Genomic DNA, 27894 nt, shown 5'->3' with positions numbered 1-27894 from the left:
AAATATTTTCAGTAAGTATGATAGATGGAATGTTTATATCCTAGTATATGAAGAGCTCTTAATAATTATTGAGAAAAAAGATGAATCTTTATTATTTAACTTTCCTGACTGATCTTGATTGATATTTTAGAACTTTTCCTCAGGGGATTCCCTGGCGGTCCAGTGGTAGGGCTCGGTGCTTTCACTGCTGAGAGCCTGGGTTTGATCCCTGGTTGGGGAAATAGGATCCTGCAAGCCTTGCGGTGCAGCAAAAATAAAAAACAAAAACGATAACTTCCTCAGCCAGCAGCTGTGATATTGGGGTGGGTTTATCAAAGGTAAAAGACTGATTTGTCTTTTATACTTAAAGCATGTCCCAGGTGGATGTGGATTCAGGAATCGAAAATATGGAGGTTGATGAAAATGACCGAAGAGAAAAAAGGAGCCTGAGCGATAAGGTTGGTAAGAGATGAAGCCCTTGCTTCTGTTTTTAGGTACGGTTAATGCCATTCCAGGTGGCACAGGGGTAGAGAATCCACCTGCCAATACAGGAGACGCAAGAGATGTGGGTTCGATCCCTGGGTTGGAAATATCCCCTGGAGCAGGAAATGGCAACCTGCTCCACTCTAGTATGCTTGCCTGGAAAATTTCATGGACAGAGGATCCTGGCAGGCTACAGACCATGGGGTCCCAAAGAGTTGGACATGATCCAGTGACTAAGCACGCACTCACATGCACAGTATAAATAAGCACTGCTTCATGTCTTGTATCTGTGAAAGTCTGTTAGAGAGGGCCATGCCAAACCAGCAGATCCTATTTAGGTGATTGTTTTTTTTTTTCTTCTTTTGAAGAAATATGGGTAGCCTTGATCACCCTTATTAGTGGAAGTATAGCTTAGTCCTTTCACCTGATAAAAATCCTTCAGTTATCTTTATTTAAGGTGCATTTTTTATCAGTAAATGATAGCAATGAATTTAGAGCTTCTTTGAATTTTTTCTGTTGATTTTTAATTGCTTAAGTGAGTAAGTCATTCTGAGGAAGATGATCAGGAATTAAAGCAAAAATGAGTGGAAACAGGAGGTTTTTTGTTACCTTCTGAACTTGAGTTCCCCATATTTAAAAGAAGATATTTTTGGTTCTTGTGTGTGTGTCATGGTATAGTACTGGCATAGATAATTGCAGCCCTTTCTGTTGAGTAAGTTCTTAGTGTTCAGCAGCTGTATTAGAAGTTGGACTATAGCCTCTTAGTGATGCAGTGCTTTATTTTGTGGTGTTTGAATCTTACAAAGTTCTTTATAGATGTTATTTCTATCTATGGTGGAAAATAGTGAGAAACATTAAAATCTGGAAAAATTTCTAGAGAAAAATCGGTTATATACCTAAAATGTCAACCTGGTCTTTTAGCATTCAGAAAAGGAAATACATGGGACTAATGGGAATAATAAATGGGAAATAAATGATGCATCCTTCATCACATGTCTTCCTTGGTGATTCCTGATACCAGTCCTGCTGTTTTGTATTCCCTGCCATATGATGTGTTATAAGCTCATGAGACCAACAGGTTATAACTTTGAAGTCATAGTAACAAGTTTATATTTCCTTTAATCAGTAGGTGTATAGTTGTCTGTATTTCTAAAATATCCTTATTTGTGAATGAATTAAATCAGAATTAGGTATTTCTGTTAAAGTCTAACTCACACCTCCTGCTGCTTGAAATTAACCCCCAAATCTTCTTCCCCACAAGGAGCCTTCATCAGGTTCTGAAGTGTCTGAAGAGCAGGCCTTACAGCTGGTCTGTAAGATTTTCCGTGTCTCCTGGAAGGACCGGGACAGGGATGTGATCTTCCTTTCTTCTCTTTCTGCACAGTTTAAGCAGAACCCAAAAGAAGGTAGGAATCGGGCTCAACTGTCTCATTTCAGAGCCCTCCGTAGAAAAACCGAACGTGAACTCTTTTGTCTTTCTCTGCTGTCGACATACCTTGTCTTGCTCTGCAGTTGTATTTCTGATTACAGGGATACATCTTGATGAAGACTGCTGTTTGTCTACTTTCCACTTACTGACAAATTGTTTTAAAATGATTTCTCCAAAGGAAAACTGTGTATCAGTTAATAGTCTCCATTGTCTCAGGGCTGAAGTTTTTTCCTTTGCAATAAGAAGGTGCTTAGAGAGAGCATTAGGGCCTCTTATATTCCGGGCAGGAGCATGCGGGGTGGTCTGCAGGGATCCTGAGAGGGTGACCGGTACCTGTTGTAAGTGCCTCCCGGGTCATACATAGACAGTGGAGTAAATGTGCTTGGTTAAACTGCTTTAGCAAACTAAAACATACTGATATTTTGCAGTGTTTACAGGATTCTATTTTAAGAGGCTATACTAAACCACACTTGAAGTATTAAAACTTGGCAAGAGATCAGCATTGCAGGGCACTCTTCATTCTTCTCTATAGCAGTCTTCTGGAGCACTGGTTCCCAGCCTTTTTGATACCAGGGACTGGTTTCATGGGAGACAGTATTTCCACAGATGAAGTTGTGGGGATGGTTTTGGGGCCATTCAAGCAAATTACATTTATTTTGCCGCTGCTGATCTGACAAGAGGCAGGGCTAAGGTGGTAATGCGAGTGATGGGGAGTAGCTGTAGATGCAGATGAAGCTTCGCTCACTGTCTGTTGCACACCTCCTGCTGTGCAGCCCTGTTTCTAAGAGGCCACGGACCATATATCTGTCCGTGGTATGGGGGACCCTGTTTTGGAGTACAGAAAATGGAGGGGAAGTTCATTGGAGTTTTCTTTTGCATTTTACTTGAATACAGCCTCCTCGATGGTGGGATTTTTGTCTATTTTGCTTCCCCATGTATTCGCAGTGCCTGCCCTTCATAATCCTTCAGTAGATATACTTTAAATGAGTGAATGAACGTCAAGGAGATTGCATTTCCTTTTCCCTGCTACCTATCTTTCACAGCAAACAAAAAAAAATGTCTCTTATGTTCCAGGTAGATGGATAGTTTATTTCTGATTTTACTGGGTTCTTGTTAATTGTGACTGTAGAGTTGAGCTTAGCAACCATGAGTTTCAAAGTCCTGCCACTTACTATTGTAAATCTTAGGATTCTCAAATCTATCTGGTAATTTTTAGTAACAAATCAGGTAGATTTACATGGGTTAGACATTTTATTTATTGAGTGATATTTAATATGGGCTTTCCTGGTGGCCCAAGTGATAAAGAACCCACCTGCCAATGCAGGAGACTCTGGTTCAATCCCTAGGTTGGGAAGATCCCCTGGAGAAGGAAATGGCAACCCATTCCAGCATTCTTGCCTGAGAAATCCCGTGGACAGAGGATCCTGGTAGGCTGCAGTCCATGGGGTCCTAAGAGTCAGACACAACTTAGTGACTTAATAACAACAAAAGAGCTATAACAATCGAGAGCTGCAAAGAATAAGAAGGAGGCTAGAGAACAGAATCTGCTCCAGAAGGGCAGGTGGCAACTAAATATTAGACCCTTGAACTTTGTACTTCATATTTCCAGGGTGATAAACTAACCTCTGTAGTTGGGAGTAGCTTCTTTTTATAGTTAAGATATATCAGCAGTGACCCTCATAGACTGGGCTCCAAATTATTTTTTTAATAAGCTTTCTGTTCAAAAACATTTTAGATTTACAGAAAAATTATAGAGGTAGTGCAGGTAGTTCCTAGGCACACACCACTCAGTTTTCCCTAATGTCATCATCTTCCATAATCATAGTATACTTGTCAGAGCTAAGATATTACTGTTACTCCAGAACTTATTTGGACTTCCCCACATTTTCTACTGGCGGCTTTTATTACTCAAGAGTCCAGTCCAAAATAGCACATTGCACATCTCTGGCTTATGCTGGCTTATTCAAGGACCGTGTGTATGAAGACCCATGTATAACCTCCTCTTTATTCTGCCTTTCCAACAGTGTTCTCTGATTTTAAGGACTTGATTGGCCAGATTTTAATGGAAGTGCTAATGATGTCTACTCAGACCAGAGATGAAAACCCGTTTGCAAGCCTGACAGCCACCTCTCAGCCAATTGCAGCGACAGCTCGGTCACCAGACAGAAACCTCATGCTGACCACCGGCTCCAACCCAGGAACGAGCCCCATGTTCTGCAGCCTGGGTTCCTTCGGGGCCAGCTCTTTGTCTAGGTCAGTGTGGTTCTTTCTGCACATCTCACTGGTGGTAAAATAGCCATGAAGTGCGTAGGAGAAAGGAGCGTTCATTCAGGGGCCTGAATCACGCAGATTACGGCATGTCTTATGTTTGGGGGTGTGGTTGACTCACTGAGGAGACATGGTCTTTTCCAGATGGGTCTCTGACTTTCCATGGTTAGGCTGTTGGTAAATAAAATTTTAGAAACAAATAGCTGTATAGAGTATGTTCTTTGGAAAGAAGGCTTTCTCATATTGTAAGTCTGGCTTCTAAATCAGCATGGCAGTTAGATTACAGTTATTTCGATGAGTCTCTAAAAGATCTGTATACTGGAATGCTTAGAGATATGAGATTGTAATTATACAGTTCTTTAAAAACATGCTATTTTCCATTTTAGTTATTTATCTCAAGCGGTTCTTCAATTTTCTCTTCTTTCTTCCCTTTCTCAAATCATTTAGCCTCTATGAGACTAGCCCAGCTCCCAGTACCAGTGTCTGGAGCTCTGTGCCAATGATGAGTCCGCCTCTGGCCGCCCCCTCCCGGGCAGCCAGCCAGGCGGCTGCGCCTCCCGCTTCCTCCCTCTGTCCGCCTGGCCCTGCGGGGACGCCTGCGGGAAGCCAGCCCTCGTCTCCGCGGTACCGGCCCTACACTGTCACCCACCCCTTGGGGTCTGCATCTGCTCCTGCCTCGCGATCCTCGGGCACCTCCATCCTGTCTAGCTCCCCAGGCCTGTCCGCCCCGGCCAGTAGCCCTCAAGCCGTGCCCACCAGCTCCTCCCGACAGAGACCCCCTGGCACAGGACCACCTTTACTCTCCGTCTCCCCTGGTGGGAGTGCCCCCAGCAGACGGCCCTCCTTCGTAAGGAACTCTCCTAGGTATTTATTTACGCAGTAGGAGAGGCGGGTGCGTGTTTGCAGTGCAGGGAAAGGAGATTAACACAGTTTGGAAGAACTGTCATGTGATGCTGACCTCAGTTACCTGTGTTTCTCTGTTTGGGGCTGTTAACCCATGTGTCTAACTAGCTGGGTAGGCTCATGCCCCGAGTCCCTGCTCTGCCAGGGTTCTGTCACATCAGAAAGTATGGGTGGCTCAATTATGAGGCCCTTTCTTCCCCTTCACTTTTCCCCCTGAAAATAAGAAGTCACTCAGTTTTCAAAATCGAGGGCACATATCATTCCTCATAACAAATGAATTTTGGAGACTGTGGCAGCTTGTATTTGAGAGCTGGGGCTCACAGAACCACATTTCCACTTTGTGTACTATTACTGATCATAGTTGAGATACAGCCAGACCAAGGGGTCGAGTGAGCAGATACCTTACCTCTGGCCAGTAGTTATGCCTTGACGCTTTCTTTTCAGCCCCTTAGAAAGAAGCAGTATCCAAACTCCATTAATCCACTGCCCTCCTTCCCATCAAGTGTTTCCTGGCCTTTATATAATGTAGGTGAATTATTTTTCTGCATATCAGTAGACAAAAGTTGTAGCCTATGATTTAATTAAAAGGCCAGTGGTTGTAAAAGCTTTCCTCCTCCTTGTTTTCCTTTGTTCCCTGATGACATTTTTTTGCTTTTGTTACGGTAGTATGTACGACAGTCCTTTCTCCTTCCTCTTCCTCGCACTTTCTGGTGACAGTAGTGACGAAGATGAAGAAGATGATGATGATGGTGGTGATGATGAAGGTGGTGGTGGTGGTGATGAGTTTTCTTGTGTCCAGTTTGGGTCCAGGTATCAGAGGAATGGAGTCTTACCTCTGCATGTGCCTAGGTGCTTAGGAACTAACGTTTATAATTCCTAATTAGAGGCGTGCTCTGAATCCATACAGGGTAGAGTCAAATGAGGTGCCCTGGTGAGTCCAGATGTGAGAAGCTCCACATGTACTCAAGCATTAGGAACTTCTCATGAGGGTAAAGTGGCACGTTTTCATAGTTGTTGCCTGGCAAGTTTGGAGAACAACTTATAATCATTTGTCAAGAACATGAACAACAGGTTAGACATCAAGTTCACCTGCCCTAAGATCTAAAATAAGAGACCCTTCATTTATTTTATTAGGAGAGTGTTCTTGCGGGCTACCAGATGTAAGCAACATGTGCTCTGGGAGGCGTGTTTTCTTATGTACAGTTGCATGGATTGCTGCTCTTCAGGAATGGCGCAGGGGCTGGGACTTGTGTGTGTGTGTATGTGTCCCTCTCAGCTCACTCCGGGCCGTCTGTTGAAGAGCACATGGGGTCGTATTCTCTCTTTTATAACTGTAATTCTGCTTTGACTTCTAATCTTTATTTTTTGGCTATGCTGGGTCTTCGTTTGCTTCAGATCAGCTTTTCACTAGTTGGCAGCGAATAGGGGCTGCTGTCTAGTTGAGGTGCTTAGGCTTCTCACTGTGGTGGCTGCTCTTACTGCGGAGCACAGGCTCTAGGGCTAGAGGGCTTCAGTAGTTGCAGCTTCCAGGCTCTAGAGCACAGGCTTAATAGCGGTTGCACAGGGGCTTAGTTGCTGTTCAGCATGTGGGCTCTTCCTGGACCAAGGATTGAACTCATGTCACCTGCGCTGGCAGACGAATTCTTTACCATTGAACCACCAGGGAAGCACTCTTCACTGCTAATCTTAAACTTCGCTAATCAGTCACTTCGCTTCCCTGATCCCAGTGAAGCCAGACCCTGTTTGTTTAGACAACCTAGCCTGAGGAATGGCTGCAGAGGCTAAAACAGAGCTCACAATGTTGCTGAAGTTTCACCCCTGAAAACAGAGTGGAAAAGATGGCTTGGACCTTCTAGGTAACTTTGAGCAAAAAAATATAATAGCACCTTCTCTCTAAGCCTCTGATTCATCGTCTTACAATTTTGCTCTTAAATTGAAGTTTCATCTGGACTGAGTTGGTATTTGTGCCCAGCAGTATTCAGAAATAACTCCAAGCTATAAATAGAGATGGTGGTAGGGGTGCGGCACACTACATTCAACTCGACAGTGTTCAGAAGAATCATTAGAGAGGTCTATAAAGAGAGAGAGAGGGATATTGGCACAGGGTTGAATATTGATTCAGGAAGGTTGATATTTGTATTAGGTTGAATGTTGTATCACTGTTTCTCAAGTAAATTTCCCAAAGGTGGAAGTGTCTTTTTCATGTAGATGGCTCAACAGTGAAAAATCCGCCTGCAGTGCAAGAGATACAGGAGACTTGGATTCAATCCCTGGGTCAGGAGGATCCCTAAAGGAGGAGATGGCAGCCCACTCCACTGCTCTTGCCTGGGAAATCCCGTGGACAGAGGAGCCTGGCGGGTTACAGTCCATGGGGCTGTGGAGTCGGCCACAACTGAGCGCGCATGCACAGACACCTTCTCCCATGATCATGGTAGTGCAGCAGCCATCCTAGTTAGGAGTCAGTTCCTATACGTGATAAAACTGCTTTGTTTTCTGTTTTACTGTAAGGTATCTGTGGGGGAAATACTGTCTCTCCCTTGCCTATTTAATTCCAGCTTTCTCTAACAAAGATATTAGATTATATGCTGCTTTACCTAATTCCTCTCTAGACTTCTAACATCCAGCCTTGTCTCAGATCTAGATTTGACACCTACAAGGAGAAACAACTTACTTACTGATTATGTACTCACAGCTGCGAATAGTTATTGAGCATCACGTCCCAGGTGCTCTGTCAGCTGTGTGTATACGTTATTCCTCTGATCCTCACAGCAGGGCCTCTAGTTACTGCAGGGAAATGTGGGCAGGTTCAGGAAGGTGGTTGTTGTTCACTCGCTCAGTCATGCCCGACTCTTTGCGACCCCATGGAGTGCAGCACGCCAGGCCTCCCTGTCCTTTACCATCTCCCAGAGCTTGCTCAAACTCATGTCCATTGAGTCAGTGATGCCATCCAACCATCTCATCCTTTGTTGCTCCGTTCTTCTACTATCATCGGTCTTTTCCAGCGTTAGTATCTTTTCCAGTGAGTCAGCTCTTCACATTAGATGGCCAAAGTATTGGAGCTTCGGCTTCAGCAATAACCTTCATTGAGGTTAGTCTCATAACTAGAAGAAGGCAGAGCTGGAATCCAGATCTCACATGCCACCCAGCATACTGAGTTGCCTCTGACTTCTCCGTGTTTGCCCAGTAGGACTTGGATTATTCTCATTTCTTAGCAGTTATTTCACTGCCCAGAGTTTATGCATGTGTTCTTTTCCTTGGCAAGAAAGCGCCAACATTTTCCTTCTTAATCACAAAATTCCACTCCAGTTGGTTGGCAAGTACTTTGCTGCTGCTGCTGCTGCGTCACTTCAGTCGTGTTCAATTCTGTGTGACCCCATAGACGGCAGCCCACCAGGCTCCCCGGTCCCTGGGATTCTCCAGGCAAGAATACTGGAGTGGGTTGCCATTTCCTTCTCCAGTGCATGAAAGTGAAAAGTGAAAGTGAAGTCGCTTAGTCGTGTCCGACTCTTAGCGACCTCATGGACCGCAGCCTACCAGGCTCCTCCGTCCATGGGATTTTCCAGGCAAGAGTACTGGAGTGGGGTGCCATTGCCTTCTCTGGGCAGGTACTTTGCTGGCTGTTAAAATGAAATCTCATCTGTCCAGGTTTTAGAAATTATAAATTCTGAATAGACATCAAAAAGAATGTAAAAGGACAGGGCATAATCATATTTAGCACATGAAGCAAATAGAGAAGAACGTGAGAATGCATGTAGGGTCAGAACAGAGAAGTAGCAAAAAAAAGATTCTTAATAATTTGGGTGATCAGCAAAGAGCTTTTTCTTTCCCCCTGTCTAATTGATCTTCTCAGAATTTTATTTACTAGGAAGTAAGCAATTTTAACACCTTCTTCTCACCCAGTAGGGTCAGTGCTGTAGAAACAGCTGTCAACAGGGATTGTATTAGTCTCCCCTTCTGCTGGCCCAGTGCAGTCAAAGGCTTGTACATCTTTTGAGAGGTAGTTGGGAAATACAGCCCTGTATTAATTCTTTATAGTGGTGATGATAAGGATTAATAAAAGAAAAACAACATTCCTTCTGGAATGTTTCGTAGTACTCTGAAAAAAGCTATATGAGTTATAAGGAGCTACTTCTTGAAGGAATGAAAATAAGTGAAATGAGAGTTTTCTTGTAATAAAGATAACAGAGGAAAAAAGAAGATAAAGTAATTATTCTGAGAAAGCGTTTTCTTATTGTTTCCTAGGAAGTTGATGACTAGAAAGACATTTTTCTTTTTCTTCTGTTTATTGGGATTCTTTTTTCATTGCTTAGATATTTCAGTGAAGGAGATTAGATCTTGAACATCATGAGCCTGTGTGAATAGAAAAAGAGTAAACTAGCAAACGGACACAACTGAGTGACTAAGCACAAACTACCAAACAGTGAAAAATACTGATATTTCTCCTCTTATTTCTATTGGTCATAAGTCAGAATCTTTCCACCATGTCTGTCCTCCAACCTCCAGTGATTCCCCTTCTCCCACAGGGTTAGACCCAAAGCCTAGGACCCTACATCTCCTGTGTATACACACACACACGTATCTCCTGTGTGTACAGACACACACACACACATCTCCCATGTGTACACACAGACACTGTTCCTGCCTCTCTCTGACATCTATACTCATTTCTTCATAGTACTTCTATATTATTTTTTTAAAAACTATCTCCCCTCAGGGGACTTCCCTGGCAGTCCAGCCTTGGCTTTACAATGCAGGGGTATAAGTTTGATCTCTGGTCAGGGAGCTAAGATGCCACATACCTTGGGACCAAAAAACCAAACATAAAGCAGAAGCAGTGTTGTAATAAACTCAGTAAAGACTGTTTAAAAACCTGTCTGCATTATAGAGGGTGTAGTTGCCACATAAACAAGGTCTTGATCAGTTTCATCGTGGTGCTGCCCCCATGGGCTTCAACAATGCAGACGTTTGTTCAGGGGATTTACATTGCTTATCCCTGCCCAGCTCTCCCTTTCCTTGCATTGAGAAAATAAGCCATTCCAAAGTCTGCGTCTAAAAAAGAAAATGTGGAGTGATTATTCCCATCACGGAAGAAAAGGAACTGCCACAGAATCCTTTTAGGAAACTAGGTTTTTTGGTCCATTTAAAATGAGATTCAGTTTGCACAGATATGATACATATATAAATCTCCAGATGTATTTTCCTTGTGTTTTCAGAAGGATTCCACTGTATTTACATCATGTGAAGTAATTACATTATTCAGTTGGATTGTTGATGTAGTTATCAGAAAATGGTTCCTGTATTCTCCCAGAAGGAGGTATCATTTTCTAGATACCCTTAGGACTTAAACATGGCAGATTTCCAGTGTCATATTCCACATGTCACAGTGGTAAAGGCATCATGAATTTTGTAGCAACATTTTTAGAGAAAAAATGAAATAGTATTTTAAAACATTTTTTTTACATGTCTGTTGATAGCATAAATTTAATGTGTTTAAACTGTACACACCTTTTTCCTCCAGGATCACATTTAGAACCTGAGTTCAGCTCTCTGAGTTTGAATCTAGAGACCCCTGTAAACCAATTTTGACCATTGGCAGTCATTCCCAGCACTGGTGAGACTGACCGACCGCCTTGCTTGCGATCTACTTCAGCATCCTTAAGACTGATCTCATAGTTTGGAAACATTGATGAATACTGGGTTTTACTCTGTGTTTACTATTTGGTTAAACTCTTGTTTCATTTCTTTCTTTCTCTTCTCTTGAAAGTCCGCTGGAAGTGTTATTTGGTGCCTGACAGATGATCACAACATACATCAACCTCTTTCAGCTTTGAAAATTCTCTGATAGATTCTGAATGTCTTTCTTTGTCTTGCCTGGCAGTCCTCTGCACACATCATCATGTCTTTTCATGTCTTTGCAAAATGTTTGTGAAGGCATTTTGGTTGACTTTGAGGTGTTCAACTCTTAAGTTAAAATGAAAGGGAGTATGTTGGCTAATGACTGTCGATGCATGCTGACTCCCACTGTTGATCAAGGGCACTGCGTTAGACTGGCTTGTTGCAAACGGCAAGGACCTATTGACATCAAATATAAGATGCTTTCCATTTCAGAAATGAAAACGTGAGAAAGATGGACCTTATTATCAGGGAAATATTTAGTTTAAATATTTCATTTTCAACATGAGGAAGGTCTATTTTCATTGCTTCTGTGAGCGCTTCTCAAAGGAAGATGAACCTTAACTGTATCTAGCAAATTGTGTATAGCAAACTGTATATAGAAACTTTTATCCGCAAATTTCATCTTTGGGAAGTGCAGGGAATGGAGTCACGAACCTCAGATGGAAGAGGGAAGGATGGCAGATAGCATGAGAGCGAGATGGCTGCAGGAAAGACCAAGTATTTTTCCCCCCCTTTCTCCTTCTGCGGTTTCACCATACTTCTTGTATTTATGGGTGGGTTTTTCTGTCTTGTTAGAGGTTTTTAATTTTTTTTTTTGCTTTGCTTTGTTACCGTCCTCATCTTTCTGTTGTCTGGCCAACGAACAGATGCCAGATCTTACATTAATTCATGAAGTGTATCTCTTACTGATGTGAAGGCACAAGAATTAATTGTTTTGGGTTTTTTTTTTGATGTTTGCCACCCTGGACTGCCCATCTTTGTCTCTGGTGTGGCACTTTGAGGGTGGGTCCCTTATCTGCCCAGTCAGAAGGGTACTGGCTGCTTCTCAACCTCCTGTCCTCTCCTCCCTCTATCAGACTTGCGTAGGAAGTAAATTGTAGATTTACAGGTCTCTGGCCTGAGAGCCTTGGATTTAAAGCCTTGTCGTTGTTTTCATCTTTTCGTTTATTTACTCATTTATTTAATTTTTGGCTGCACCTGGTCTTCATTGCTATTTGAGCTTTCTCTAGTTGTGGTGAGCGGGGGCTGCCCTTTGTTGGGGTGCTCGGGCCTTCTCATTGCACTGGCTTCTCTTGTTGCCAAGCATGGGCTCTAGAGTGTGTGGGCTTCAGTACTTACGGCGCATAGCTCAAGTTGCCCCTTGGCGTGTGCAGTCCTCCTGGACTAGAGATTGAACCAATGTCCCCTGAATTGGCAGGCGAATTCTTAAACCCTGGACCACCTGTTTTCATCTTTTTTAAATGAAATATTCCAATACCATCCCAAAGATTCTTTTTTTTTTTTAATTTAAATTTTATTTTTTTACTTTACAATACTGTATTGGTTTTGCCATACATTGACATGAATCCACCACAGGTGTACATGAGTTCCCAACCCTGAGCCCCTCTCCCACCATCCTCCCCATATCATCTCTCTGGGTCTTCCCAGTGCACCATCCCCAAGCATCCTGTATCCTGTATCGAACCTAGACTAGCGATTCGTTTCTTACATGATAGTATACGTTTCAATGCCATTCTCCCAAATCCCAAAGATTCTTTATCATCTTTCACATGTAACTTTTTTTGTTGCTGTAGTTATATTTATATCTTTTCATTCCTCTTCATTTCAAAATTCCTGGCCTCTTCCTATGCCGTGGTTAATCTTTTTGTATCTTTTATGTCTATCAAATTTGTGAGTTGAACATCACATTTGGTATTTGACCTATTGATAAATCGATCTAAACTTTGTTTTCCTAACAGCTAACCCTTACGATATGGAGAAGGCAATGGCAGCCCACTCCAGTACTCTTGCCTGGAAAATCCCATGGACGGAGGAGCCTAGTAGGCTGCAGTCCATGGGGTCGCTAGGAGTCGGACACGACTGAGTGACTTATATTTCACTTTTCACTTTCATGCATTGGAAAAGAAATGGCAACCCACTCCAGTATTCTTGCCTGGAAGATCCCAGGGACAGGGGAGCCTGGTGGGCTGCTGTCTTCAAGGTGGCACAGAGTCGGACGCAACTGAAGCGACTTAGCAGCAGCAGCAGCAGCAACCCTCATGATAATGGTCTCAGAGAATAGTTTTAATAGAAACAGGGCCCTCTCATTGTATCCTGTCTGTATTTGAGAAAGCACCTTCACATGATTTCACTTAACCTCAGTGCAGGTGAGATGGAAGTTCTGGGTTCAAGTAACAAGTACACAGTAGAGCTGGGGATAGAATGCAAGTTTGGATACTCCTAGCACAGGGTTTTTGTTTTGTTTTGACTAATACTACTTTGTCCCTTTCACTAAACGTTTTGGAAAATTTGTATTGATAACAAATATTTTCACGTCTCCTTCTAACTGGACAGTTTTCCTAAGTTCTGGTCCTGTTGCCAAATGCTGCATAAAGGCTTTGAGATGTATGCTAGACATTAGGAAGGAGGGAGGGGTGTTTTGTCAGTCCCTTTGTAACTTCACTCCTAAAGACTTTGCTTGCCTAACAGCACAGGCTGGCTTTAATCTGCAAGTCAGCCCGAGCACAGCTGGCCAGTTGGATTTACATACGTGTGGTATCCCTTCAAATTCCTGGTGCTTAGTACCAGTTCTTAGTCCTCCTGGTTTTGTAAGGTGCTGTTCCTGAAAAGATGAGATGCTGGATTTCTGGACAGACTTTCTTCTTAGGTCAATATAATGTTTCCTGAAAATCTCTGTTGTTGGACTCTGTTGTTGGAGCAGGTGAAGCCAGCAGTCAGCTCCAGGCGCAGGCGCATGGGGTCTGTGCTTTGTCCTGGGTGCGGGGACCCTAACAGGCTTTCTGCTACAGCATTGCGAGCTCTGTCATGTGGTTTACGGAGAACAGATCAAAACCATCCCTTTTCTTTTCTCCAAAGTCTGGGAGCCTCTGGTGGGGCAAGTACTTGGGATTCCTACAGCGACCATTTCACCATTGAAACGTGCAAGGAGACAGACATGCTGAACTACCTCATCGAGTGTTTTGACCGAGTTGGAATAGAGGAAAAAAAAGCACCAAAGGTAATATGAAATAGATTCACTTAAAACCCACAAAACCTGGCTATATATTGGATAAATAATTGTTTTCTAAGCCCTTAATTAGATTCATTTTTTCAATCAGTACAGTGCTTACTGAGCATGTCATAGGTCGGGCACTACAGTAGAAGCTGGGCTGGATTAATGAACCAAACAGATGGAGATCCCAGTGCTTCTGGAGCTCATGTCCTAGTGGAGGGAAGACGTGACAGGGCCAAATGCTACTATCACCAATGACTTAACACTATGATAACTTCTCATAGTCTGTTGTAATCATAATAAAACATTTATAGAGTACCTGTCAACCATCACACACTTTGCTAGGTCTCCATGAACTTAGGTTTTCACAGTTGTTCATTAGGCCAGTGTAATATAAGTATTATTTTTTTTTCATTGCACCTCACAGGGATCTAATACATACTACCATTGGTCTTCCCTAAAAGCGAAGCAGCGTAAAGTGAACTTTGCAAAAAAGGGGGTTACCTATAATTGTCCAGAGTCACATAAATTGAGAAGCTGGTTTAAACTCAGAAAGCTACACTTTTTCTACTGTTTCATTCTGAATGAATATCTCATTTCAATCCTGTTTCCTTTTCATTCATTTTTTTTTTCCTTTAAATTTTCAGTGACATATAGTGGCTCAGACAGTAAAGATTCTGTCTGTAATACTGGAGACCCAAGTTCAAGCCCTGGGTGGGAAGATCCCCTAGAGGAGGGCATGGCAACCCACTCCAGTATTCTTACCTGGAGAATCCCCATGGACAGAGGAGCCTGGTGGGCCACAGTCCATGGAGTCGCAGAGTTGGATATGACTGAGCACCTAACACTTTCACTTTCATAGCTGATTTACAATGTTGTGTTAGTTTCAGGTGTACAGCAAAGTGAACCAGTTATACATACACATATATCCGCTCTTTTTTGATTCTTTTCCCATGTAAGTCATTAAGAGTATTATGTAGAGTTCCCTGTGCTATACAGTCGGTCCTTATTATTATCTGTTTTACATATAGTGTGTATATGTCAATCCCAGTCTCCCAGTTTATCTCCCTTCCTTCCCCATTCATTTCTAGTTCTCGTTTTCCATTAGAAATTAATCCAGTTCTCTACATGTTAGTTCATATTTGTGAAGGGCCTCTTGGAGTTTTTTGCAGTTAACCTTAGCAAAAGCAGAGAGTGGGCCTGTTTTTGTAACCCCTGCATGGTCACCTCAAGCCTCTGCTTCTTCTCTAACTATAGGTTTTAGCAGAGGCAGTATGCTTGGATGATGCAGTTAATCTAGCTTGTTCATCATCAATAAAGGAAGAGAAAAAGATGCCTTTTCCTGCACAGCCATCTCTTCTGACTCTTCTGTCAGTTTTTAACTGCATGGGATTATTCTGTTTGTCTTTGTAGTCCTCACCCCGACCTGTCTTTGCAGATGTGCAGCCAGCCAGCAGTCAGCCAGCTTCTGAGCAACATCCGCTCACAGTGCATATCCCACACTGCATTAGTACTCCAGGGGTCCCTCACACAGCCAAGGTATGAGCAACCAATGTGTGCTTGCTGTTTGCAGCGAGAGGGCCTCTCCTTCCGTGGACACAGACTGCCCAGCCATGTTGCACCAGATTGCCTAGCTCACTTCCTCGTCTGTGAAATGAACGGTTGACGAGATGGTCTCTGAGGTCCCTTTGTTTCTCTAAGATACTATGAAAATAAAACATTTCGTGTGCTTTATTGAGATAGATTGTGTTGTTGAAATGTGTTGACATCGGGGTAAGAAATTACTCACTTAGTTTAAAAGCAGCTGCTTGAAAGCAGTACAGATACTTGGAAAAAAAAATACAGAGCCTCACTTTCCATGTGTCATACAATCAATTTCTGTTATCCAGCAATAAAGAATGGTAGTGGAATAGGTAATATAGGGATCACCCACAATGTCCTACATTATTAATTTTTGTTTGGAGGATCCCATAAAGTTTCAAGTTTAATAAAAGAGTATTTCTGTATTTCATTTCTCTTATGAAAAATATCTGAAGGAAAATTGGCACAGTTGCAGTATTTATTCATTCTGGATCACCTTGTATTATTTTCTGTATCATAACCATTTTTGAAATGTGTCAGAAAAAAGAAAAAAAGATACATATGTACTAAAAACACTATCCCCATGGTTAGAGTTAATAACAGCTTAAAGAAGTCTTCAGCTTGCTAATCTCCCCCCCGCCCCGTATTGGATGAGGCATAAAAGAGACATACAGTACTTTGGTTTTTCTAGTGCTTTATTCTTAAAGGGCCATATGGAGAAAAAGATGCATTCTTTGAAACTTTCTGTAACTTCTCACTGAAGAGCCCACAACGTGATTGTTCTAACAGTAAAAAGGGTGATCTTTTGCCTCAACTATTGACTATCTATTGTGTGGCCTATTTGGGAGATCTGAAGCTTGACCTGTGATTGTCAGCCGCATGGCATTTTGTGTGTCCTGTAGTTACTGAGTGATGAGTTGATTCATCAGAGCCCTTGACTTTCTGGATCCGCAGGTCCCTGCAGCAGCCGTCCTTCCTAGTGCCGTACATGTTGTGTAGGAACCTCCCATATGGTTTCATCCAGGAGCTGGTGAGAACCACTCACCAGGATGAAGAAGTGTTCAAGCAGGTAGGTTTTGTGTATTCACTATTGAAACATTTGGCTTAGAAGCTTTTCTGCCAAGGTAGATTTCTAGAGACAGCATATATTGAAATCTTGGGTTCCAGAATTTGAACATACACACGTTATTTGCTCAGAGAGCGCTCCCCAGGTTTCCTGCCTTGAGATCAGATTGACAGCTGCATTGTTCAAATCATGTGTCCATTTCAGCTCATCAGTTAAGCATCAAAATATTTTAAACACAGTCTGTGCCAAGTACTTTAGGAGATTAGAAGAAATATAAGGTCCTGTCTCTGATTTCAAGCTTTTAAAACACTACCAAGAGATAGTATAAGACATGATGTGCGTTAAGTAGTGTTAAAAATTCATTCTATGAATTTACAAAAAAGATTAATATTAAATCAGAGACCTAGCTGATTTAGCTGATTAGCTCAGCAGCCGTCCACATGTCACATAGAATGTCTTCTTGTTATTGGCCTGGAAATGATATCTCAGATCTTACGGATTACTTCATTCATTAAGTATCCATACGTTTTTTGGTATCCCACTGTGTAAAGTCAAGTGGAAATGAAGATATGCAATATTTAATAATAAAGCTTAATAATAATAATAGCTAATAAACTTAGTCTCAAAGGTTTCTTCCCTGATGGCTTAGCTGGTAAAGAATCCTGTGATGCATGAGACCTGGGTTGGGACGATCCCTTGGAGAAGGGAACGGCTCACCCACTCCAGTATTCTGGCCTGGAGAATTCCATGGACTCCATGAGGTCACAGAGTCGGACATGACTGAGCAACTTTCACTTCACTTCACTTTAGTAAATTTAGTCTCAAAGGTTTTTTCCAAGGTGAAACTTTGGCATGAATGTTGATGACTGGCCTGTGGCCTGTGTTCTAAAATAAGCACTTTGCCACAGCAATTGCACAGAGCTGTTTCCCTTGATGAAAGGGTGTTTATGACTTTCTTACAATTTGCTGTTTGGTGATTTCTTTTTTTGCTTCTAGAAGGAATAAGAGAGACAATAGCTATAAATGATATGATTCTTTTTGGCCTTTTTTAATACCTAATATTGTTTGTAACTATTCATCTTAAAGCCTTTGAATTCTCTGGAAGTATGTTTTCAAAATACTAGTAAAAGAAGAATCCAGCAGTGCAATTTCCAGTCGGTGTTGCGTGCTCCATACTTGGAATTTATCGCCTGCAGACACAATTTAGTGACTGAACAACATCTTAGATGATGGTCTTACTGACTTACAGGAATATTTCAGGCATTATAGTGAGATTTCCTCTTCTAGAAAGTTAAGAGAACTCAATGAAAATACATAGCTGTATTGGAAGGTTGAAGTGATACATTATGCTTTATGTGTAATATGCATAAATTAGAATACTTTTGCTTGAAAAGACATCATTTGAAGAATCCAGAGTAGCTTTAACTATAAAAGCCCAGGGATCAGCTAGAAGAGGTACCTTATACTATTTTATTCATAGAGAAATTTACATAGAAGCTATGAAATGACCTCTTTTTTTTTTAGTTGAGGTGAAACTCATGTAATATAAAATCAACCACTAAAGTGCCCCATTCTGTGGCACTCAGTACCTTCTCAATGTTGTGCAGTCTCCGCACACCTGTTTATTTTTAACCACAGAATTCTGATCCCTTGTCTTATCTTCTCTGTCACCATTTGTTTTTCCTCAGGGATGCCTCCAGTGGAGTTGCTGACCTGAAAAACAGCATTTTAGCTTTTTGTCTTGAGATTGTGGTAGATCTGAATTATTAAATCTTTGGATTGAAATTTCATTCTGCCTTTAATGTTTGAGATGTTCACAGATAAACAGAAATAAACAGTAGCTAGAATTTAGAGTTGGTGATGAACACTTGGAGCATTTTTTATCAGTGCTGGGAGGTATTTATTTGAAAATAGAATTACTTAAAATGGTTAAGTTACACAGACAGTCTGTTTGATATTTGAAGAAATATTATGTTTAGTAATATTTTGACTGCTAGTTGTAAATTGTGCCCAAGTTTTACTTAATAGCATTCCTGGGGAAAAAGACTTTTCTAGGTGATCAATAGTGAAATTTATTTTTGGTAATTCTAGAACTACTGTTTGTTTTTTTCCTTTATTTCTTTGGCATTTCCCACCCCTCCACCTCAGCATTACGTCTCCATTTTTAGCTCACTTACGAAAGCACGTTACTTCTACCCTGATTGTTTGAGTTGTAAGAACTAGAGTGATCTATCTTCAAGAGATGTGTTGCTATCTCAAGACACTTTCTAACACAGGGCACCTTTTTTTTAATACTGTGCTCCTTAAATGACACAGGTGTTCCAGACAACAGGATGAAATTAGAAGGAAAGAGAATTTTTCTAGTTTTTCTAGTTGCTTTTTAGCAACTCCTTTTTTTGGTTCTCTTGATATTCAGACTGTCAGCTGTTGTTTACAACATTATCAGCTTAATGTTATTAATTGTGAATCCCAGTCAGCTCCCTGCATGTGCTGCTCAGAGAGTGTACTGTGAAAGTTAAAGATGGGCAGATTCTGCAGGGTGTCCCTGTGCCCTCGTATTAATGATGAACTTAAACATTCAGATTTCAGTGCCCTTAGTTCCGACACCAGGTTACTGTATCAGTTACACCTTTTATGGAATTAAGGCATTCTAATACAGTTTTCTTTTTTAATTTCAACATTTACCAACCATGTTTTTGTTCTACATAATTAAAGTTGAGGTAACAGCCATTGTTGGACTGTTTTTCTTGTTCTCTTCATAATAAACAAGGAAAGATGGAAAGAATTAAATGTAGATATGGGGATAGCAACAAAAAAATTCTTAAAATGTTGACAGAGTTGAGAAAATGCTGGAACATTGAGTCCAGTTTCTTTATAGGCTGTAGATGCTTGGTAATTGGAAACATATGCATTGCTGAGATGTGCAGCGTTTAGTTGATTGGAGCAGGGAGCCCTGCAGAGTCCTAGAGCAAACTCCAAAATTGTGAGTTTCTGTTAAATCCCAGGGAGTCTTGTCAGAGGTTTGGGGTTCACCAAAACCTGTTTCTTCTGGAGGATTCAGCTATATTACTTTAAGATCAGCCTTGCGAAAAGACAAAACAACACCCTGTGGCTGGATTCTAGGCTCCTTTCTATGCAAAACAGCCTTTCTTTGGGAAGCTGTACAAATGCCTGGACTTGCAGATTTGGCACTTTATTTGACATGCATTTTCTTAAACTTACATTTATGATTTTTTTTTTTTTGTCTTGTAGATCTTTATCCCCATTTTACAAGGCCTGGCTCTTGCTGCCAAAGAGTGCTCCCTGGATAGTGACTACTTTAAATACCCCCTCATGGTAAAGCTTTGTTCTTTTTCCTATAACCCATTCAGTTGATGTTTTTCTTCCAGATGATTTTAACGTCCACTTCTCTTCCAGGTCCTCGATCAGCCTTGTTTTCAAATGTAAAATGTGAAAGCGTTGTATTGGCCATGCATAGTGTTTGTTGGGCAGTGAGATGCATCTGTAAAGACAGTTATCAGCATGGTACCTATTGCACCATCAGAGTCCTAGACAGGAGTCAGTGATGGAGGCATTTGGATGTGCTTCACCTTAATCATTGGTGATAACCTTCTGATTGTCCTAGCAATGAGCATAATGTATTTGGGATGAAATTTTGTTAATTAGGGGGAAAAATAAAGGAACTAAGACAAATGCAACTAAAAAGAGTTAAACTAAGAAAAGAAATACAATTTTATCTTTATGTAGTGACTTTGTACAGAAAATCACTGAGTGATTTCTCTTGTTCATCTTCCCTATTTTCTGAGGCTGTGCACTTCCTTTCAGACTTTACTTGAAAAACCCAGATCTTCTCAGCTCCTGCAGACACTTAGAGCAAGCGTAAATTGTGGACAGAACTTTCGGCTGGATTCTCACCAAGGGTCTCCACTGTCATGAAAACATTACCACCAGAAAGAAAATAAGAGGCTTTTTTCTTCTCTGAATTCACTTCTTTAAAATTTTGTGAGAAAAGTACTTTGAAGCCTTACTGAGTAATTTTCATTCTAAAAGTATGAAGGAAAAATATCAAAACATTAAATCAGTTAACTCTGGGAATAAATACAACTTTGTGTAAATTAAGGCCTTGTTTAAATTAATGTGTTTCGCTGCTTCTGTTCCTTTTACTCATTCTACTGACTTGATTCCATCTTGCCGTTAATCCTTTGCTTCCTGAGGGCCCCCACTATGCCAGCCAGGGGACACAGGAGCCCATGAGACAAGGCGCCTTTCCACACAGTGCTCAGTTTAGTCGCTCAGTCGTGTCCGACTCTGCGACCTCGTGGACTGCAGAACACTAGGCTTCCCTGTCCATCATCAGCTCCCAGAGCTTGCTCAAACTCATGTCCATCGAGTCAGTGATGCCATCCAACCATCTTATCCTCTATTGTCCCCTTCTCCTGCTTTCGGTCTTTCCCAGCATCAGGGTCTTTTCCAGTGAGTCAGTGCTTCACATCAGGTGGGCAAAGTATTGGAGTTTCAGCTTCAGCATCAGTCCTTCCAGTGAATGTTTAGGACTGATTTCCTTTAAGATTGACTGTTTTGATCTCCTTGCAGTCCAAGGGACTCTCAAGAGAGTCTTCTCTAGCACCACATTTCAAAAGTGCTCGTAATCTACTGCAAAAATCAGAACCCCAACAACATAATCAGATATTACACCAAGGTCAATGTGAACACAAAAATGTATTTATCTATTTCAGAAAATCAAAACTGAGCTAAGAGGCTAAACATTAACACAACGCTGCGGAAGTAGAAAGTGAGGCAGGAAGTCGTGGTCTGAAAAATAATTTTGAATGAATTTATGTCAGCGTTCTTCCCACTGCACATGTTACTCAGGTTCCCCAAGAAATTCTATGAATCCTCATACATTGTTCTGTCTGTGGCACATAAAAGGAAGTAGAATAATCTGATGATTTGAGTTTAGTGATGAAATCTTTCAGTTCACATGAATTACCACTGTGTTATGTAAATATTCCCTCCTGGAATTGTTGGCTTTTCTGTTGTGGTTTGAATTAGCTTAATGTTTCAGTAAGGAGCTTTTAGTGTCAGATATCAACAAAATGTTCTTCTGGGTTGAAAGACAAAAGCCTCCATTATGACAGACAATAGTTTTATTTTGTGTCATTATTGGTGCTTGTGAAGCAGGAGAGAAAGGGCAGTAATCAGAGTCAGGAAGAGGAAAACCCTTGGAGCTAGGATCAGAAAGAATCACGGTCATTATCCTATAGGTCAGTGGATCCCAGCTTTGCTATACCTTGGAATCACCTGGGTATCTTTTTAAAAATACCTCTACCTAACGCTCAAGCACTGTGATTTAGTTCTTTGGAGGTGTAGTGCGGGTATGGCCTGGCATTGGCCTTTCAGAGGTTTCCCAGGTGATCCTAACAGTGCAGCTGAAGTTGGGAACCTGGCTCCGGGCAAGGCGAACATTTCTTTCTCAGAGATGTGTCCATGCCTGCATGCATTGACTCAGAAGCTTCCAGCGGTTGGTTTAACAGCTTTCATAAAAACGTCCAAATCACAGAGGGAATTAAGATTCACTGTTAAAATGGTTTTAGTATGACTGTGGCATAGTAAGCTGCGTTTATGTGCCTAGAATGATCGGGTTCCCAAAGGAAAATGTTGAGGTTCTCAAAAAACCAGGGATCTTGAAATCAAAGAATACTTTCAACTATATTGTGGATCCGGTAACTTACTGAATTTTAATTGTTTATAACCCTGTTTAATACTGGCAGGACTAGCCATCTAGTTTTATGACACATATCTTTTTGATATAGAAAGATGTTAAATAAAAAAACCACTTAAGAATATACTAATTTTTCTCTATGTGTATATGTTAAAAATATGTCTGGAAAGCTGGTAGCCAAAATAAGAGGTTATCTCTGAGGGTAAAGTTCATGAGTGATTTTTAGTCTCATTTTTTAACTTCGTTTATCTGAAGTTTTTTTTTTTTTAACAACAAGCATGTATTTATGCATCAGAAGAGCACTGAAGGTATAGTACTTTGTAGGGAATGCATACATATTTATAACAGCATTAAAGCTATGTCTCGATACACACGGCAGTCAGTTTAGGATGAAATACACTTAAATGACCTTTTCTGATCTTGTCTCTAGGCTTTAGGTGAGCTCTGTGAAACCAAGTTTGGAAAGACACACCCTGTGTGCAATTTGGTAAGTGCCACCCCGATGGGTTTGCATGTTTTCAGTGAACACATAGCATAGAGGAGATTCCTTAAGTAATGGTATCTGAAAAATCTCTCTTGAGAGATTTTTTGTGAGATGTGGATATGAGTCATCCATGCGGGTGACTCGGAACTGCTACATTGTTGTCACACCCATTATTTCCCGGGGTGACATTATTTACTTTCTTTTGTGATTTTTTAGGGGGTAAGTATTGTGTAGCTAGAATGACACATCCTATTAGAAACATTTCCTTGAGTCCTTTTGGCTCATTTGAATGATATCAAAGTATATCTTGAAACACAGGAATGAGAAGGATATCTTGTAGGGACTTCTCTGGAGGTCCAGTGGTTAAGAATCCTCCTGTCAGTGCAGGGATGCAGGTTCAACCCCTGGTTGGCGAACTAGGATCCCCATGCCGTGGGGTCAAAACAAACAAAAGAAATGGCATCTTGTAAAGATGTAGAGGGTTTTCCTCCATCTGAAATGAGAAAGAATGGATTGGGATCCTAACATATCTGTGACCCTTGTGTTTTTGGAGGTCACATGCCAGCCATTTTGCCGGTGGCTAAGAACTACTGAACAGGCTGGCTGCTTGAAACTCCCTTTGTCTCTAGTTTACCTCGCTTGCTGATTCACTGGCCTCTTCTGTTTTCCTCCCAGGTTGCTTCTTTGCCGTTGTGGTTGCCTAAGTCTTTAAGCCCTGGCTCTGGGCGGGAGCTGCAGAGACTCTCGTACTTGGGGGCTTTCTTCAGCTTCTCCGTCTTTGCAGAAGATGATGTAAGTATAGCAGCCTCTTGCACCTTGCTGCTCTTATGTTCAGATTCCTTCCCAAATGTATGTCATATGTGGATTGGATTTCTGCTTTCTCTTTGCAGGCGAAGGTGGTGGAAAAATATTTCTCAGGGCCCGCCATTACCCTGGAAAACACTCGAGTGGTGAGCCAGTCGCTGCAGCATTACTTGGAGCTGGGAAGGGTAGGTGTTCAGAAAATGAATCCAAAAGATGAATATGTTTTCAGTTCCGGAAGTTAAAAGCAGCACAGTTAGAGGGTAATTGCAGTGTAATTCAGGTAATTTGTTCCTATCCTGGAAAGGAAATAGCAGAAACTATTTTATTAAAGCTGCAACTGCTTCCCTCCTCCACTCCACATTCTGCTTTCATGCCGATCCTCTGGACACAGTATAATGTGGACTTTTCTCATGTTCTTGTAGTCAAGTTCTTTACAATGAGTGGATGTGGGCAGGGAGAAAAGTGGGAAGGAGTTTAGCTTTCCTCGAAGTCAGAAAGGAATCGTTTTTTAAACAAAGTTTTCATTTTTTTTCCTTTCCTTATAAAATGAATTTCAGCAAGAGCTTTTCAAGATCCTTCATAGTATCTTGTTAAATGGTGAAACCCGTGAGGCCGCTCTTAGTTACATGGCTGCTGTCGTCAATGCCAATATGAAGAAAGCACAGATGCAGGTAAGATTCCTTAAGGCTGCTTTTATTTGGTTAAATTCATTCATCTAACTCATTCAGTTCCCACCCAGCCTTGTTCTAGGGAATGGAGATACAGAGAGACAAGCTTCCTGCTTTCATGGAGCTTATGTTCTATAGGGTCAGTGAATAGACATGTAAATATATCATTTCAGACTGTTGTGGAATCTATGAAGCCAATAAAGGAAGCTAGAGGACTTGAAAGTATCTGTCGGGGCACCAGAAGGAAGGCATGGGAGTGTCCAAGGAGAAGACATTTGATTAAATACTTGGCTGAGAAGGAAGAGCCATCGAGGACTTCTTCCCTGACATCTTAGTGGTTAAGACTCCATGCTTGCATTACAGGGGGTGCAGGTTCAAACCCTATCCCTGGTTGGGGAACTGAGAGCCCATATGCTGGAAGTAGTGGCCAAAATATGAAATTAATTTTTTAAAAATCCTGCATGCAGATTAAGTTTTAAAAATAGAAAGAAAGAGCTGGCCATCCACAAGGCTGAGAAAAGAGCTTTCGAGATTTGGGTGATGCATGAAGGTAGGAATGAATCAACTTTAGAATGAGCTCCACTTTCAGGCTTTTGTGACCGAAGGATAGTGAATAGGAAAGAAGCTGGGGAGTCATGGGCTGGAGGGGCGGGCCGCCGTACCAAGGAGGATCTTTGGGAAGGAAGCCGTCAAGGCTGCTGCCTGGAGGGTGGGCTGATGTAGGACAGGGTACAGGAGCCAGTCCTAGGAGACTCAGTGTAAGGACACAGTTCCTGATGAGGGACTGGTGACTGAGACCACTTCACCAGAGTGGAGAAGTTAAAAGGACATCCTTGCTGTTTTATTCATGAGCAACCTGAAATTTCTACTCAGAAGGAAAAACAGAGAAGAGCGTGGACCTAGCATTAGACCACCTTGATTTCCAGCTGGGGCTCCATCATCAGCCAGCAGTGGGACAGTGGGATAGTGGGCATATCCTCTGTGCCCCTATTTCCTCATTGTCAAGTGAGGATAGTAACAGTACTGAATCATGGACTTAGTGTATATGAAGCTGTTAGAATTGCACCCAGTGTATCATGAACACTCCACGGATGTTAACTGTCATTATTAGAAGTGCTATGTTCATGAAGCAGGATTGCACTAACACTGTCAGCCCGAGAAGCTGTTCGTCTAGTGGTCATATTAAAACTAGTTCTAATGCTTTTGAGAAGGAACAGAGAAAGGAGACATTTATTGTGTTTCTCTTTACTGATTTTGAGGATCTTGGGTAAATCATGTAAATTTTCTGACCCTTAGTTTCTTCCTCTAAAATGTGAATAATATATCACTCAGTTCTGAGGGCTGTTGTAGAGATTCAGTGGAGGACACCCCTTCACATACAGCTGTGCTGTGTGGTTAGTCACTCAGTCATGTCCGACTCTTGCAACCTCATAGACTCTATAGCCTGCCAGGCTCCTCTGTCCATGGGATTAACACTCAACAAATCGCACCTACCAGCAGAGCTCTATGACAACGTGGGTGTCCCCTCACTGACTTCAGGATGAAAATCTGCTCTTCTTTCTTATAAAATTGTGCCAGAATTCCTGTTCACGTCGTGACTGTTCGGTACTTTCTGTTTCACAGACAGACGATAGGTTGGTGTCAACGGACGGATTCATGCTGAATTTCCTTTGGGTACTGCAGCAACTTAGTACAAAGATCAAGTTAGAGACAGTCGACCCCACGTACATTTTCCACCCAAGGTGTCGGATCACGCTTCCCAACGACGAGACCAGAGTGAATGCAACGATGGAAGACGTGAATGACTGGCTGGCTGAACTTTGTGAGTGATGTGTTCACTGTTAGGTCATGAAAACATCACCCTTCTGTTTTCTTTTAATTAAAAAAAACAAGAATAGATTACACATCCTATATGAGAAGGATCCATTTGGACTCAGCAGCATTCTACAGTTTGAGTCTGACACCTGCTAGAGCGTCCCTGTCTGTCACCTCCCAACTCCCCGCAACCGCTAACTCCCTCTTGCCCTTGCTCCTGTTCTCCATTCTTAGGGTCAGTTTTCATTGACTCCTATCCCCCTAAAACTGCTGTTACGGGATTATCAGGAAGAGAACTTTAATATCTGAATAGCAACTCTGCTATTCCATACAAGTTACATAGAAGGAGACTGAGGTTCCAGAAGGTGCCCAGCTCACCTAGGCTGTCAGTCAGCAAATTGCAGCCGCTGCTCAAGTGTTCCAAGCTGAGCTTTTAGCTCTCCTTACTGTAGCACACTCCCTGATCTGAGCTCTTCCTTCCAGGTGTTTAGTTTGGCTGCAGTTTCTCATACCTGTCAGTAGTAAAGGGAGCATGCTCACTCTTTAGGGAAACAGAAATTTAGAAAACAGAAAAGTAGAAATGCGAGAGAAATGGGTAGCATATTTTATGTTGCCAGATACTGGGTTTGAAAGTGATTCCTGAGTAGAGGGGAAAAATCCGCCTAAATAAGTCCAACACTGGCTTATTTACATGATTTAGTACCGTTTTGAGGTTTAACAATGATGTGTTTTTTTAATTTTATATATTTTTTAATTGAGGGATAATTGCTTTACAGAATTTTGTTGTTTTCTGTCAAAATCAACAAGGTCAGCCATAGGTATACATATGACCCCTCCCTCTTGAACCTCCCTCCCATAACAGTGATGTTTGAATAATAGAAATGTTTATATAAAAAAACACCAGGAAGACACATCACAAAAGATCATTAGTGTCCATCTGTGTAAACATTTAATCAGATGGAGCAGAGTACAGGACCATTAAATGTAGCTCACAGGAAATCTGTTTTTCTTAAAATAATACTGTCTAATTTTTAAAAGTGTCCTGAAACTTCTTGAAAATTCAAGGGTAATTTTGTCTTCTTAATTGCACTCTTCGCTAATAGTCATGTGATAGATATTATTGCTGGGATTTTGTGCTTTTTCCTAGATGGAGATCAGCCTCCATTTTCTGAGCCGAAATTCCCTACGGAATGCTTCTTTCTCACCCTGCACGCCCACCACCTCTCAATTCTGCCCAGCTGCCGTCGCTACATCCGCAGACTGCGGGCCATCCGGGAGCTCAATAGGTATGTGTGTGATGCCATGTCCTGAGGCTGCCTGAGTCACCACTCATTCTCACAAGCACGCAGTTCCTTGTGACCAGTAGACTTGAATGTGAGGGGCATGTATGTTACAGTACACCATCTGTCTCTCCTACCACATCCATGGTCCTTGGTTGGCCAGAATTCTTTACAAGTTAAGTGACCCAGACTTAGATTTCTTAGAGTTCCCAACCCTTGGAATGTGGTTGAGACTTCTGTGAACTTTTTCTAAAGGGCATCTTATTATCAGAAGACACTTTAAAGGATCTCTTCGTTCCTAGACATACCCTTCTTTCCCAGGACTGTGAAACAGTAATTCTGGTTTCCCTTAATAAACAAGATCATTTACTCATACCAACATTATAATTCAGTTTTTTGTTGCATGTTGTCCTGTGGCATAAGAAGTCCAAAATGGCCAGATAGTAGCCTCAATTTCCCTTTCATTAACACCATTGTTATTTTTCTTAATCTGAGCATTTCTCTCCATGGATCAACACCTGCGAA

The 27894-nt window shown here is 41.7% G+C and overlaps 1 protein-coding gene across 2 annotated transcripts in view; it reads left to right on the top strand.

Moving 5' to 3' along the window:
* The window catches only part of UBE4B (ubiquitination factor E4B), a 122056-nt gene that overhangs the window by 59036 nt on the left and 35126 nt on the right, over window positions 1–27894 (top strand). The window contains exons 4-18 of one of the 2 annotated variants that reach the window (XM_005690714.3): window positions 350–437; window positions 1724–1868; window positions 3916–4144; window positions 4607–5023; window positions 5729–5872; window positions 13814–13955; window positions 15388–15488; window positions 16485–16599; window positions 19849–19932; window positions 22749–22805; window positions 23478–23594; window positions 23693–23791; window positions 24164–24277; window positions 25898–26096; window positions 27237–27375. In XM_005690714.3, the coding sequence (XP_005690771.2) occupies window positions 350–437; window positions 1724–1868; window positions 3916–4144; window positions 4607–5023; window positions 5729–5872; window positions 13814–13955; window positions 15388–15488; window positions 16485–16599; window positions 19849–19932; window positions 22749–22805; window positions 23478–23594; window positions 23693–23791; window positions 24164–24277; window positions 25898–26096; window positions 27237–27375 (2190 nt within the window). The remainder of the gene's footprint in view (window positions 1–349; window positions 438–1723; window positions 1869–3915; window positions 4145–4606; window positions 5024–5728; window positions 5873–13813; window positions 13956–15387; window positions 15489–16484; window positions 16600–19848; window positions 19933–22748; window positions 22806–23477; window positions 23595–23692; window positions 23792–24163; window positions 24278–25897; window positions 26097–27236; window positions 27376–27894) is intronic. The other variant, XM_005690715.3, reaches the window with a different exon arrangement.

The sequence above is a fragment of the Capra hircus genome, chromosome 16 (genome assembly GCF_001704415.2).
Source record: "Capra hircus breed San Clemente chromosome 16, ASM170441v1, whole genome shotgun sequence".
Taxonomy (NCBI): domain Eukaryota; kingdom Metazoa; phylum Chordata; class Mammalia; order Artiodactyla; family Bovidae; genus Capra; species Capra hircus.
Note: the sequence above shows the minus strand (reverse complement) of the source record. Positions and strands in the feature narration are given on the sequence as shown.